Here is a 16904-nt window from a genome sequence, read left to right on the forward strand (position 1 = left end):
AACGTTTAATACCCCTTACACAAACTCATTCCGAGTCCCTGTAAATCGTGAAAGTTGCCCCTGATACTGTCTCTGTGAATCGTGAACTTTACCCCTGATATACACACGTATCCCTGTAAATTTTGGACGTTACCCCTGATACAAACTTCTTTCTATAAATTGGACGTGTGTCTGTCTGTCTGTCTGTATGTATGTATGTATGTATGTATGTATGTATATATATCATGAATCCTGAATAAATAACTGTTGATATGTATGCATGCATGCATGCATGCATGCATGTCTGTCTGTATGTATGTATGTATGTATGTATGTATGTATGTATGTATGTATGTATGTATGTATGTATGTATGTATGCATGCATGCATGTACATTGTATGTATGTATGCATGCATGCATGTATGTATATCTGTGTATGTATGTATGTATGTATGTATGTATGTATGTATGTGTGTATGCATGCATGTATGTATGTATGTATGTATGTATGTATGTATGTGTATGTATGTGTGTGAGTATGTATGTATGTATGTATGTGTGTGTATGTGTGTATGTATGTATGTATGTATGTATGTGTGTATGTATGTATGTATGTATGTATGTATGTATGTATGTATGTATGTATATATGTGTGTGCGTATGTATGTATGTATGTATGTATGTATGTATGTATGTATGTGTACGTGTGCCTGTCTCGTCTGTCTGCCTGTCTGTCTGTGTTTAATGTTTTATTTACCGTTAATCTTTGCTACGGTCGAGGTTGTTGCTAATTGTTACGTAACCATTTTCTACAACTCACAAAACAAACGAAAATTGTTGAAAATATGAGGGTAGCACAATATTTGGTTGTGTTTATTGGAATATTCGTTTCCGGGTTACGTAATATATTTAAAGAAGAAACTGGTGCCCTTATCTACCTACTTAGTTTGGCCATCGCATCCTAAAGAAAGAAAGACGCACGCAGAACACTCGTGTTACCTGCGTGAAATTTTAATCAGTTGAAAAAAATGGATTCATCAAGGTGATATATAAAGGAAAAATTCCGTTCTTGAGAACGCTTCATCTCTAAAACATCACAGGAGAACGGCCAAGGCCACTGATCTGTCACGTACCGCTTATTGATTCAACCCATCAGGTGATATTTTACAGGTACGTATTATTGCAATTTCTATATCCGTAAGAAATTTATTAATGACATAGGTATTTTTTTGCAATAATTTTGATTTGACAGGTATTGAAATGTTTATTTCCAATTTTCATTCTTAAATATTTTTTTTTTTATTTTTTAAATTTTTGTATGTTAGTTGGTTTATACATTAATGACTGGCAAAGATAAAAAGTTAATTCCGTGTTGAACGAAAACAGTTAGTAAAATTTGATTTTATAAAGGTTTTCGATTGGCAGACACTAGTGAGAAAAAAATACCTGGTCGTCGGAGGCAAACATGTATGAATATAAAACGAAAAAATATGGGAAGGCAGGAAATAGTTCTAAAGTTGACCGGCGTGAGAAATTCTTCGAAAGATGCCGAATTTTACTGGTAGACAGTCTCTCAGAGTGAAAGAACAACACACAATAAAGACAACAACATATTCAGGTGTGAATCACTTATTGTAGGTTAAAAAGAGAATGTGCACGATCCAAATACACAATTTGCAAATTTTCAACTTGAATACACCCTCTACCGTAACGTAAGGACATAACGTTTTAAATGTTGTCGTTTGAACCACCACCACACACACACACACACACACGCACACACACACACACACACACACACACACACACACACACACACACACATATATATATATATATATATATATATATATATATATATATATATATATATATATATATATATATATATATATATATATATACAAATTAAATCAAATTGACTAAATCAATATATATATATAATTTGATCTTATTCAAGTTGGCGGTAATCACCTGTGTTGCCCGCGGGTGTCCAAAACCGCCCTTGCCCGCCCTTGGAATATTCATGAGCATATCACTACTGTGTTGTCGCGGGCGAAATCATCTAGTTGAACACAAGGTGTCAATCGGGATAACAAAAGGGCGATTAAATGTGTCACTGACGGGCAAACGTGTGGCATTGCGGGCTAAACTGTGCTTACCTTTGGATAGCATCTCCACCAAATCTTTACAAGCCATGATTAGTAAAAATCACGAAACGAAGTGGTACTATATGAATGCCGAAGTATCCCGTCGCCTAGTGCGCAAATCTATTACCGTAATGTAGCAAGGCCACATTCGAAACCCGTTATCTTGAGCTATTTTCAGTACACAGAAAATTACGTTGTTCCAAATCGTGTGAAACGTACACGCAACGGGTCCTACTAATTGCGAGTCCCAGTAATAACGACCCGGGAGTTTTGGGATGATTCGACCAAGTATGTCATTTTTATACCCGTCCTATATTTGACAGAAATATCACAGAAATGTCACTTTTTTTTATTCACATCGATGATTTCTACTGTATACATCGTAAACTAAACTAAATAACGGAATCGCGGATATCACATTTCATGGAGAGTTCACCACCTGAGCATCATGTGTTACTGCGTCTAATTCAAAATAACCTTTTCCAAATTCATAAATGTGTGTGTGAATACTCTGATCACTAGTGTTGCTTGACCAAAGTTCAATATATTTATTGTTTGTGTTCATGTACATGATGCATACCTCTGTCGAAGTACGGAGGTTCACATGGAAAGATTAATAAAAAGTATCATGAACGACACACAAAAAAAACCGACTAGATTTTTATAAGATGAAATACCTTGTCCAATCACTGTTATACCCCTTTGTAAACCATATTACTTTCATTTGTTTCAAACAGAAAGGCATACCTATGGTTATGTTACTACATTTGCCTAGTTTAAGTTGAAATTAAAATATCTTTTATCTAAATCCACTTTGGTATCGATTTAATGGTTTCTATTGTCTTTAACCTAACACTTTAACAAAACCAACTTTACAAGTTTAGATACAAAGGGCAGCGTTCCAAAATGATACAATAAAACGTGAATAACAAAAGAGGGCAATTGATCAAACAATGGAGAAAACTATTATTAGTTGGAGAATAATTTGGTAGTAAAGTATTTTTGATATATTTCTTAAGAATAACATTGATAGTAATGAGCGTCGGTACGCGGAGATGATGATCTGAATATCACGCCATTACATTGTATTTTAGTATATGTTGGGTCAAACAGTTCAACTTGAATACACATCGACATCGTTGTATGGTAGGTAACCAAATTCTTTGATCCGTTCCTTGAACATCGGACATTCATTTTCCCCTTAGAAATGTCAAATGAACTCGAAATGTTGTGTATGGTCGGGTCGTTACACAGTTTGTAATGTATATACAGTAAGTGTTAAGATATTGTTATTCAAGGTATGCTGAAATAGAAAAGTCATAAAAATCATTATAAACTATTCGACATGTACTTTTGCACGTCAGTTGCGACGTGATGGGTAGATGTGTCAAAATACACAAACGGTATCGAATATTAGTAGAAATGCGTTCATGTGTTTTCTGAATAATAAATTTGTTTATCGACGTTAAGTTTTGATGGACTCGCGAATATATATGAATATGTTAACAGTAGAGGTATCCCCTCAATTTGTTACAAATACATATCATGGAAGTGTTCGAACTCTCTGTATAAAACTTCATGCCGTTGTCTGAAGTTGATTTTAAATTAGATTTGCCCGATGACAACCGACGTTCTACGTTTTGTTGTTCTTCCTTATCATAAAATATTTCAGAATAAGTAATTACACTGGTCCAGCTAGAATAAATAGTATTTTTCCGATAAACTTATCTGTATAAATATTAATACAACGTGATACCGATTTTACGAAATAAATCGCGTAATTACGAAGAGTTTGACACTCTGTTAACCCCAATATTCATATGTCTCGTCAGGCTATACCAGACCTGTGATTGTGATTAAGTTTACGTGGGTCAATACACCATCTACAATGTAGAATATTTAATTCGTGAAAGTGTTTTATGAATACTTATTTTTGTGTCGAAAGTAAACACTAACTGGCAGTCGTCTACCATACACTCGGTGATCGGCAAGACTAGTGCAATCCGCTGTAGGTCAGAAGTTCATGTATACACAAGAAAACAGCTAAATACTATATAACTGATGTCATAAACAAAGAAAGTGCAATACAAAACAAATAATGCAAAAGGCAAGCTTGGAGAGCATTTTGATTTGTCGATACGTTTATAGTTTATGTAAAAGATCGACTCCAAGTCGTGAGTTCTCTGGCTAAAACTTTCGTGTACATTTTTTGGTTGTGTATAAACTATAATAATTTACACTTGAATTACACATCATTATTGTCATTGAACCAAACAATCAAGTCTTTCACACAACGTTTAGAATCATGACAATAGATGTTTACATATGTTATATACTAGTAACTGCGGGCAGACTGTGACTGTGAACAGCTGCCAAAAATATTCACTCTTCATTACCGCCATTTCAAGGGTTTGGACGGGCAGGCAAGGGCGGTTTTGGACACCCGCGGGCAACACAGGTGTTTTCCGCCGACTTGAATAAGATCACCTCCCATATATATATATGGACGAGTAGTGTGCAGTCAGCTTTGTACTTATGTAAGTAATATTACTATGTTACAGTTGGCGTACATTAATTATTATTTAGGATTCTATAATTTCAAACGAATTGCTTTTCCTATATTAATCTCAAGGAGATGTTGACGGAGAGGGCCTGGCTAATTGATTTTTTTAAGTGTACAGTATGTTTAGCTGGTCGAACATGGTGGTTTTCCACGGCGTTTTAATATCGCCCCTTTAGAACATTACGTCGTATTGGATTTTGTCGCTAATTCAAATTCTTTGATTGATTGACTGACTGACTGACTGGTTGGTTGGTTGGTTGATTGATTGATTGATTGATTTATTGATTTATTGATTTATTTAGCTGGTGACATCAACATTCCCGATGTTTGCCCTAGTTCGAATCTGTCCTAGAAATTGTCGCGTCGATGATAATATAATGTTGTCATCAATACCTTCTTTCAATATATTGAGTTCTTCATTGTGAGTGAGTGAGTGAGTGAGTGAGTGTTGAGATGTTTGACGGCCTCAATCCCAGAGCTGTGTCTCATTTACATTTACTGTAACACTTATTAGAGAAATGATGATTCGCAAATATAAACATAAAATAACTATACTTATGCCAACCTTTGCGTCACATGTATCTTTTGTTCTTTTATAACGCCAAACATGCAGTATTCATATTTGTGATGTTTGTTTATTTCATGGCACACAGTTTGATAAGCATTAGCCGGCAATCATGTCAGCCAACGGTTACAGTGACGTCACATCATCACCGAAGAGATTGAAAGAGGTAAAGTTAGACATTTTCAAAAGCTTATTTGACAAGACAAAGAACACCCTGGGATTAAAACTGAAAATACTGCGACATAAAAAGAGTGCTGCTAGATTAATTCATTAAATTACAAGGATAATACTTAGGGGAAAATTATTCAAAACGACAACAACGACGACAACAAAAACATCATCATCATTATCATCATCATAATCATCATCATCATCATCATCATCGTCATCAACAACAACAACAACAACAACAACAACAACAATGAAAATGACAACACAACGCAACGCTATGCAATATGGTCAGAAATAAGAAATCGAGACAAATGAGAAACGAAAAAGAAAAGAATCATGAAAGATTACATTTATTTCTAAACCTTGATTGTACTTTTGCTTCATGTCGTTACTAGAACACTGACAGAGTCGGTAAAAGTCTTGAAGAAGACGACACTTTGATGTCATCGTTGGATGATCAGAATGAAATGTATGGCTTTCCAATAGCAATTACTGGTATAGGTAGGTGATGTCAGCATCCATATTTGCAAGAAGATGAAGTGATTTTACATGATTATTTTTTTTCAAGCTACATGAGCATATGTTGGAATGTGAACAGTGAACCATTTTCATTAATTTTTAGAAATTACTGTGTCAGGACTATTTATCCAACTTGTCAACAAATGTGAATGCAATCGGTGAAGTGATCGACAACAGCCAATAAGCATATTTGAAGAGGATCATATGAATATATTGTATATTAGCCAATGGGAATCAACATTGATATGTCTAGCTTCTAATTGGTTGATTGCCATAAGAAAATAATGTAGCTAAAACAGACTAAAGAATATCAGATATCAGTGGTTTGCCAAAAACAGTATTCTTTTATCTGTAAATTTCCAGGTTGCCGGATGCCAGGTGGTGTTGACTCTCCTCAGACTTTCTGGAATGTCATAAATGAAGGTAGAGACGTTGTCACTGAAATACCCCAAGACAGGTGGGATATAAACGCCTTTCATGACACGGACCAAACGAAATCTGGAAAAATGATCACAAGACGAGCTGCCTTCATAGAGGGTGTAGACAAGTTCGATCATGGTTTCTTCAAAATATCACCAAGAGAGGCTGCCTCTATGGATCCACAACAAAGGCTACTTCTGGAGGTCGTGGAAGAATCTTTCGAAGATGCTGGAATAGACCCAGACACTTTGAAGACAGACTGTGGCGTCTTCGTAGGAATTGGAATGATGGATTATTGTCTTTCTAATACTGATGCCTACCATATCAACCCTTATACAATTACTGGTAATGCTCACAGTGTAGCTGCCAACCGTATATCATATGCTTTCAATCTACAAGGTCCAAGCTATGCTGTTGATACAGCGTGTGCTGCATCAATGACAGCAATGCATCTCGGTTGTTCCCATCTCTGGAATAAAGAATGCAAGGTTGCAGTCATTTGTGGCTGCAACAGCCTTCTAATTCCAGAAGTAACCATAGGTTTCAGTGCGCTCGGGGTGCTGTCTCCTGAAGGCCGCTGCTGTCCCTTTTCAGATGAAGCTAAGGGTTATGTCAGAAGTGAAGGCTGGGGTGCTCTAATCCTAAAGCCACTGAAGACTGCATTGGCTGAAGGTGACCACATCTATTCAGTTATCAGGGGGAGTGCGATTGCAGCCAATGGTTTCTGTGGCAGTCTTACTATGCCTCTGCAGTCAGCACAGGAGTATGTCATGCATGAAGCTTATGACCGATTCAACTTATCTCTTTCATCAGTAGACTATGTAGAAGCTCATGGTACTGGTACACCTGTAGGAGATCCAATTGAAGCCCGTGCAATTGGTAATGCATTTGGACCTCATAGAAAGGCACCCCTCAAAATCGGATCTGTCAAGAGCAATTTTGCACACAACGAATGTGCAGCTGGCATTACTGCAACCATAAAAGCATCTCTAATGTTGCACAATCGAGTGTTGTGTCCATCAATCAACTACAAAAGACCAAACCCTGCAATAGATTTACAGAAATTGAAGTTAGAAGTCCAAGTCCAAAGAGAACCTTTTCAGCCAAACAAGAAATATAGGTTTGGGGTTAATAGTTTTGGTTTTGCTGGTGCTGTTGCTCACTTGGTAATCGAAGAACCACCTCGCATAACAAAAGAACCAAACCATGTTTGTGGTTGGAGCTTTGGAGATGAAAGAAAGGGTGAAGAAATTCTGATTCCTTTGTCAGCGAAGTCAAGCGATGCTGTTCATGATCTTGCCAGAAAATGGCTTTCCTTTGAATGCAAAGATGATGCACTCAGTGTCACATCATGGTCTGCCACCAGACGGGCGCATCATGAACATCGAATAGCAATTGCATCCAGCTCAGGAAATGAGTTCAGAGAGTGTATGCAAGCATATTTAGATGGAAAGTCTGTTGACTCTGTTATCACTGGTACAGCAACAAGTAAGCAACGGAAAGTTTGTTTTGTCTTCCCAGGGCAAGGCCAGCAATATGCTTCTATGGGTAGAAACCTGTATGCCACAGAAGAAGTGTTTCGTACAGTGATAGATCAGTGTGATGCTAAGTTCAAGAAATTGAGCGGATGGTCGTTGCTGCATGATGCTGGTTTGTACAATGGCTTCAATCCATCACATAAAATAGGAAATCTACCAGTTAATTCTGAAAATCTAGTCGATGAGATGGAGGTTTCCCAACCTGCAATCCTTTTCTTTCAAATTGGTATCTTCCACTTGTTGAAACACTGGGGAATCCATCCTGATGCAATTGTTGGTCACAGCCTTGGGGAAGTTGCTGCAGCATATGCATGTGGAGGTATGTCAATGGATGAAGCAGTTACTGCTATCTATCACAGAAGTACTCAACAGGCAAACATTAAAGGTGCTGGAGGCATGGCAGCACTTCGACAGAACTTGAAGGATGCTGAAACACTGTGTGCTGAGCATAATGACCTGTACATTGCTGCTGTAAATGCACCAGGATCAGTTACCATTGCAGGGAACTGCGATGCCATTAAAATCATAGAAGCTAACAATCCACAGCAAGCAAAGCAATTGAGGGTGCAGTGTGCCTTCCATACCCCTTATATGGAGCCAATCAAACAAAGCTTTTTGAAAGCAATGAATGGTGTTGTTAAGACAACTAAACGAAACGAGTCTACTCCATTCTATTCTACCATCGATGGCAAAGAGTATAGAGGAACATTTGATGGTAAATACTGGTGGATGAACATACGAAATCCTGTGCTATTCAATGACGCCATTACGAATATACTCAGTGATATTGATGTTGACCTTTTCATTGAATGCGGTGCATCAGCAACATTGCTATCATCTGTCAGCAAGATTCACCAGGGAACTGGCTCGAAGACAAAAATACTGACAGTTGGACTTGGCCAACGTGGAAGAGATGATCGCCACTCTGTACTTAGAGCAATGGGTACATTGTATACTGCTGGTGTCTCTGTTAACTGGGGTAAAATGACCCACAATACTGCAAAGTGGGCACCAATTCCTACCTATCCCTGGCAACACCACACTCACTGGTCTGAACCAGAAGTTAGAATGAAACGTCGTCTTGGAATGGAAGACAAGAGCTTCAGGGGACAGAATGGATTGATATCAATTGACATGTTCCCCTATCTCTCTGATCATGTGGTCGAAAATAAAGTGGTATTCCCAGGTGCAGGTTACATTGAATACTCTATGGAGATGTTCTGTGGGGAGAAAGAAAACCCAGCATTAAAGAATGTATGTTTTCTGCGTGCCTTAATCTGGCCAGAAGATGTAACTGGTAGGCCTTCAAAAGAAAACGTACCAGTGCAAGCAACTAAGGAGGGTGCATCCATACACATCACTTCAAGAGAGCAGCTACATTATACTGCTGAGATGGATGCCCCTGCTGCTAATGATGAATTATACCAATGTATTCCAATCCAAAAGATTCAGCAAAGATGTGCTAAGTTGCTGACTGGCGAGGAAATATATCAAGGTTTCACTTCTATCGGCTTACAGTATGGTCAAAACTTTCAAGTGCTACAGCAAATGATGCTTGGAGATGGAGAAGCCATAGCTGTGGTGTCGGCAGCCACTGACACAAAACAACGAATCCAGACAACATTACTCGACGGATGTTTTCAACTCATTATTGCATCACTTGGAAAATTTACAAGTGCCTACTTACCAGTCAAGATAGGAAAGGTACAGATGACTGTACCTGACTTGCCTCTAGATGAGCAGTTGATAGCATATGCCAAAGTCACTGATTGTGATAGCACGTCAATAACTGGTGATGCCTACCTGTGTTCCACTGATGGAAAGGTTTTAGTGAAAGTTGTTGAGTTGGTGGGTCAAAGCCTGCAGGATGCCAGCTCTAATGTAGACTTGAAGTCATGTCTTTATTCAACAGAATACCAGCCAGTCACTTCCTGTTTGCCACCAACATCTGATGTATGTGGTGTATTTGAAGATGGTAATCTCAGAAAAGAATTTCCACTTGATATGGATATTGCAACAAGAACAGAAGCTATCATGCCGATGCTGAAAAGAATATGCAAGTCATATATAGTATATGGCCTAAGTGTTGTAAATGAAAGTGAAATTGGAGAAAGAAATGAAAGATATATCAGAAGACTTAAGACAATAGCAAATGACAGCACTGTAAAAACTTTGAACATCGAAGAAATTCCAAAAGCTATCGGAGATATAGCTGCAATTATCCCTGAATTGGCTCAAGAATTGAAAATGATTAAGACTTTGGGTGATGCTTTGCCAGACACACTAAGAGATCCTGATATTGGTGTTTCCCTCTTGTTTGCCCCAGACAGTCTTGCACTCTACTTTGTTGGTGCACCAACAATTCGCCTCTTTTATGAAGCTGGGGCGAAAGCTGTCCAAAGAGCTGTCAAAGAAGCCCTTAAAAAGAAGAAAGTTATCAGAATACTTGAAGTTGGTGGCAGGATGGGAGGTCTCTCGAAGTACATATTGGATCTCTTGAAAGAAGAAGTACTGAAGAAAGAAGTCGAATATGTGTTTACTGATCTGAGTGCATCTTTCTTCACTCATGCTCAACAGCATCTGGAAGAGTTCCCTACTGTAAAATACAAGCAGTTGGACATTGAGAAGGATATTGAACCACAAGGTTTTACACCTGGAAGCGTCGATATCATTGTATGCCTCGATACATTACATTCTGTGGTTGATGTAAACAATGGTATGTATCACATGAGAAATCTCCTTTGTGAAGACGGTTGGCTGTTGATGTATGAAGCAACCAATTCCAACTACATGTGTGAACTTGTATTTGGTTCCTTGCAGCTTTGCTGGGTGTATAATGACTTCAGAGTTGAGTCATGTTGGATGTCTCGTCAAGATTGGGAAGACCTGTTTAGAGATAGTGGGTATGCTGATGTGGTCAGTGTGTCAACTGCAAAGGAACTCTTCCACAGTATCGTAGTTGGCCGTAAACAGACTGAGTTCAAGCTGACTGGAAACATGAAATCAAGTGGAAATAAGAACTGGGCACTGATTGGGGAATCGGACACAACCATGAAGCAAGCAATCATGAAATGTTTCACAAATACCTGCACAGTGATCGACAATACATCCTTTGACAACATCAAATCGCTTGGTAAAATGGAAGCAGGAAATATTATGTACTTCAGTGGCAAATGGGATAAAGATCTCCATTTTTTATTAGAAGTTTTGAAATTTGTGGATAATCACCAGGAAAATGTGAAGGCCGTGTATATAATCACTCAGGGTGCCTACAGAAATGAGGTTGACATCTGGCCTCATGCTGCCTTTGGTCTTGCCGAATCGGTGTGTAATCACATAACAACTGGATGTGTCTACTATATACACATTGATGAGAAAGCCAGTATGCAGAAGAATGTAAACTCTTTGATGAAGATATTTACCTGTCCTACACAACCAGAGAGGTCCATAGTGATCCAAGGAAGTCAAATACTCTGCCCACGAATAATCAACTCTCCTCCACCAGACATGTCGACAAAATCTTCCAAGTACTGGTGCCTTGAACAAAACACAAGAAACGATGGAAAAGGTACATCACTGGATGATTTGGGATTCTGTGCACTGCCTGACATGCCAGTTAAACATGGGAAAGTAAAAGTTAGGGTCAAAGCAGCAGCTTTGAATTTCAAGGATGTAATGATGGCCCATGGCATGCTGGAAGGACTAGAAGTTGGTGAAACTCGGTCTCGTTTTGGGCTAGAGTGTTCTGGTGTAATTGAAGAATTGGGAGAAGGCGTCACAAATCTTAACATTGGAGACAAAGTCATTGCTTTTACAAAGGCATGCCTTGCTTCTCATGTCATCAGTGATGCTCGTTTTGTAGTCCCTAAACCAAAACATCTGAACATGGCAGAGTGCGCTGGAATTACAGTGGCGTTCACTACAGCTTACCATAGTTTGGTTGAAAGAGCTAATCTACAAAAGGGTGAAACAGTTTTGATCCATTCAGCATGTGGTGGTGTAGGACTGGCGGCCATCCAAATAGCACAGATGCAAGAAGCCATAATAATCTGCACTGCTGGAACAGAAGAAAAGAGAAACTACCTCAGGAATGAATTAGGGGTTCAATATGTAACAGACTCAAGATCAGAGAGATTCTACCATGATGTTATGAATTGGACCAATGGGAAAGGTGTTGCTGTCATTCTTAACTCCTTATATGGTAGACTGATGGCTAGAGGCCTAGCTGCATTGGCACCTGGAGGAAGGTTCTGTGAAATAGGAAAGAGAGATATCTTAGAAAATTCGCAGATGGATCTAAAGACTTTCCTTGAAAATAAGTCTTTCCTTTCATGCCAGATTGATATTAGGCTTAGGCAAAATTGTGAAGGTATGCAAAGGTCCCTTGAGAAGGTAGTAGAGCTCTTTGAAGTGGGTAAACTGCATCCAATGCCATCCAGAGTATACAATATAAGTAATTACATGGATGCATTTAGAATGATGTCCAAGGGACAACACATTGGAAAAGTGGTGTTTGAGATCCCGGATTCATACATTCCAGAGAGGTTTGATCAACTTGGGGACATCTTCCAAGAAAAGGCAACATACTTAATAACTGGTGCATTTGGTGGTGTTGGTCAAGCGCTAGTCCGTTGGATGCAAAGAATGGGTGCAAAACACATGGTGATGGTGTCAAGAAGTGGAGCAAAGACAGCTGCTGCTAAACGCACATTGGACTTCCTCAAGCGTAAGGGAGTTGAAATACATACTTTTGCTGTTGATGTATCTGATTATGAAAGTATCAAGTCTATACTTCATCAAATAAACCTAGACCCTACAATCCCAGCCCTTAAAGGTGTTTTCCATCTTGCCGGTGTCATCGACGAAACACTTCTGCCAGACCTGAAACCAGAGCAATTAGATCTTATCATCAAGTCAAAGGCCATTAGCGCCCAACATCTACACAATCTCACTAAGGATGAATGCCTTGATATCTTTCTCATGATGTCATCTGTTGCTGCATTAACTGGAAAATCATCCCAGCCTGCATACTGTGCTGCAAACTCTTACCTTGACTCCCTGGCCGAATATAGGCACAGAATTGGCCTACCTGCATTGTCACTTCAGATGGGTGCTGTTAGAGGAGCAGGTTACTTAGAAGGAAGGGCAGATACTACCAGAGTTATAGCAGATCAGGGATTTGCGACACTGCACGTTAATGAGATTATGGACATGATGGCAACACTGCTACGCTGCTGTGATAAACCAGTGGTGTGCTTTGCCAACCAGGTAAGCTGTATTCTCAATTGGAAATTGGTTACCATTAAATGTTAAACCCGTTTCAGATATATTGTTCTAATCAGTACCAAATTCAATTTTGATTTGACTTGAGTTGGATATGCTAAGTCTAGTACATTGCCTCATAAATATACTCGTGCATCACATTTATGGCACTTTTGACTTCTGAAGTTCAACTTTTCATTGTTATTATATATTAGTCATTATACATGTCACTATCCTCACGTTATTTCTTTCCTTTTATCCAGGACTGGGCTGCCACTGCTCGGTTCACACACAAAACTAGTCTTAAATTCCGTCATCTCGTGGATGAGAATAGCGCCAACAAAGGCGACTGTCAGCTTTCCCTGGAAGACTTGGAGAATATTGTCAAGAAGAAGCTTGGACAGATGATTTGCCAAGCCCCAGAAGACATCGACATTAGTAAGCCAATGATTGACTATGGGGTTGATTCACTAATGGCAGTGGAGATGGTGACTTGGGCATCAAAGGAATTAAATGTTGTAATATCACAACTCGATATCCTTGGTGGCATCAGTACTTCAGTGTTGCTTGAGAAGGCTGTTGAAAACAATGTGGTTCTCCCGTTGATGGAATAACCAAAATAAGGTAGGGCACGTGGTAGTTTTATTTTTTTTTTAAGTAATCACCTATATTCAGGGAGTGTAGACTTGAAATCTTGATGCCACAAATTAGCTGAACACAATTTCATCATTATACTGTCATCAGACCTGTGCACGTGGATAATATAATTGGACACAGAAATTAAACAATGTTCGAAGTAGAATCAAATATCCTGTAATTAAAGTTATTCTGGTAGGTAGCACTCTAGGATTAACTGTGTTGATAACTGAATATCAGCTTTCGGAGACATATAGCCTCTTTCTTTAGACGTCAGCTTATGAATTCATTCACTCGGAAGGCAAATGCAATTATCAACACAACTAATCTCAGAATGCTACCAGAGTATTAAACTCTAAATAATACTGTAGCATATACATTGACATGGCTACACCTCAATGCTGGTAAAATATGTTGCAAATTTGGAATGGGGTTGGAGTGAAGTTGAACAATTGTTGTATCATATACAAAATGAATTAGTGTCAAAGGAATATAGATTAGCTATTAAAAATTGAACATAATGAAACAATGTATATATCGTTCAAAAAGTATTACTATAACGTATAACATTGACACTTGTTTTTTTTAATGTTTTTTTTATTGTTTTTAGATTGGAACAATTTTGGAAAACGAACGGTGAAAACACCATTAAGACACAGAGGAGCGATTCCGAATTCACAATTATGTTGGCGAAAATCCAATATTAATCTATACTCCCTAAAATCTATATTGTTACATCTGTTGGAAATCATGATCATTTGTAGAAAATTAACCTATTCCAGATAGAATGCTTTATTCTTCCTACTTGTAAGGTGTTTTCCCGTAATGTATAGTTTTGCTTTCAACGTTTGCATTTAGTGACGTAATTGCTGACCTATTCCCAAAAATAAGTTTGATATCTGAGTAGAGAAGAGTTTCAATTGCATGTTTCTTGAAATGAAATCGGTGGTTTTAAAGGAAATTACTAATTTGAATCTAAACAAGCTAAATAAAGAAACCTTTAACTTAATCAATGCGTACATCTGCCTGTGTGCCTGCCTGCAGGAATGCATGTTTGTACGTAATGTATGTATGTATGTATGTATGTATGTATGTATGTATGTATGTATGTATGTATGCCGACTGTGATTTTACGCCTTGACGGTACCAATACAATATCCCGATACGAAAACATTCAGTTACATTGTTAGACATGTTACCGGTAGCACTGTGTTTAATGTCTGAGCCTAGCAGAGATGCACAGAAAGATTCCCAAATGAAAACGTACTGATACTTATCCAATCTGAAGTCAAATGTGTGGCACTACAAGAACTATATTTTCATGTCGTTTTGAATAAATTTGTCGAAAATGTAATCACTAGGTAATGAAATCAATAAATTCAAGTTAGCTGAATACATCTACTTTAATGGCACACTGAAGTTGTTTTTATTTTATTCAATTCTTACATCACATACAGTTGCATTACCTCAAAGTATATTATTGTAGCACAGGGGGCAGGCAACATTTATGCAAAGATTTGCATGTTTTTTAAAAACAAATTTAGTTCAATAAAGATGATACTATACATGTTGAGTGTAATTTATTCCCAATATTTGTCTTTTATTATCAGCTAAATCTCAGAGTACACATAAGGTGTTAATAACTATAATGACACATATGTATCCCTTCTGTGAACATTCACCGTCAGGCTTAAAGTAAAATAAACAGCAGAGGTTTAACAGTGTGTACTCTTAGAGAAATAGCTGATAACAGCTAACTAAGAATACAACGTAAATTTGTGCATATATTTTTTCCTGTCCCCTGTGATTGTAGTATGGACGTCACTACCATAAGTAAGGAAATCTCAAATTGAAAAATCCACCAGGGCTGCGATTGCACTTGACAATGATATGAAAGAAAGAAAATACAGATGTTTAATTATTGTTTCATTTATAAAATATTTGAATACACTATTACATCTAGGATCTTTCCTTTTTTTAAGAATTAAGGGCATCTCTAGTTGGGAAAAATTCAGACTAAGAACTATTGTTGCACTCAACAAAGCAATTCAAGAAAATACAGACATTTCATAATATACAAATTGAAAAAAATTACAGTTAATTAATTTAAATATCAAACCAATTGTAAAAGTTGTTATGAAAGTTAATATATTACACTAACACAATTACAACAATGATGAAAAATAAAACGAATTACTCATTTTAAAAGAACCACACGTAAGTGTTCCTAAAGATATTATTCCCTAAAATGCTTCATCTTTCAACCAAAGAAATTGCAAGTGGGCTAAGGGGTCTTGTCACTACCAAATTCAAAAGACAAGTAGTTAAAAACCCCATAGGTCAACTTTATTTTCCGTTTGATATGATTTGGGGTTCACACGCACGTTTCACCAGTAAAACCTCACAAAATCTTACATTTCTACCTACAAACTACGATGAAGAGACTGTAACCTCCCCCACCCCCACCCCCACCCCCACCCCTATCCCCTATCCCCATTTAAACATACTGTACACGATACAATAACACGTTATGTTGGTCGTTTTCCAACGCATAGACAGTCGGGTGCTAATGTCAATGCAACTTCAAGTCCACAACATCTATTCTATGATTAATATATAACTTCTTATGTTAAAAGTACGAAATCTTATACACACAGAAATAAAACAAAAACATATTTTTATTACACGTATTATTAAACACTTGAATGGAGTCTCCATTTATTAAAGTTTTTGACTTATGTAGTAAATCATAACAAATATGGCCACCATTCACTGAAAAGTTATATAAGCATCACAACTAATGCAGGAATGATATATTTTCTCTTTTTTTGTAAATAGTAGAACATGTTTACACTCACATACACAAAAACATGTGTTTTATTTAAAGTTGCGAATCAGCTTCTAGTACTAGTAGAAGTACTACTTCTGTAGTACTTTGGCATAAATGTGCAATCATGTCATGGTTCTTTTGCTGGAATGAAGGGGTTACTATTGTTACTGTTTTTAATAGTGTGGTTATTTGCTTTGAAAGATTGATAGCAGCCAAGGGTAAACATGCTTAAAGTGGCAATATGGATAAGAATTTGGTATTTATTTTGGC

The 16904-nt window shown here is 37.6% G+C and overlaps 1 protein-coding gene across 1 annotated transcript; it reads left to right on the plus strand.

Annotated features, from left to right (window-relative positions):
- The first annotated feature begins 5370 nt into the window (after window positions 1-5370).
- Window positions 5371-13782, plus strand: LOC144440615 (putative polyketide synthase 1). The gene is made up of 4 exons (XM_078130000.1): window positions 5371-5424; window positions 5825-5930; window positions 6312-13174; window positions 13432-13782. Exons 1-4 carry the CDS (start codon window positions 5371-5373, stop codon window positions 13780-13782), a joined length of 7374 nt encoding a protein of 2457 aa, XP_077986126.1.
- The last annotated feature ends 3122 nt before the right edge of the window (window positions 13783-16904 follow it).

This window comes from Glandiceps talaboti, chromosome 10 (assembly GCF_964340395.1).
Source record: "Glandiceps talaboti chromosome 10, keGlaTala1.1, whole genome shotgun sequence".
NCBI lineage: Eukaryota > Metazoa > Hemichordata > Enteropneusta > Spengelidae > Glandiceps > Glandiceps talaboti.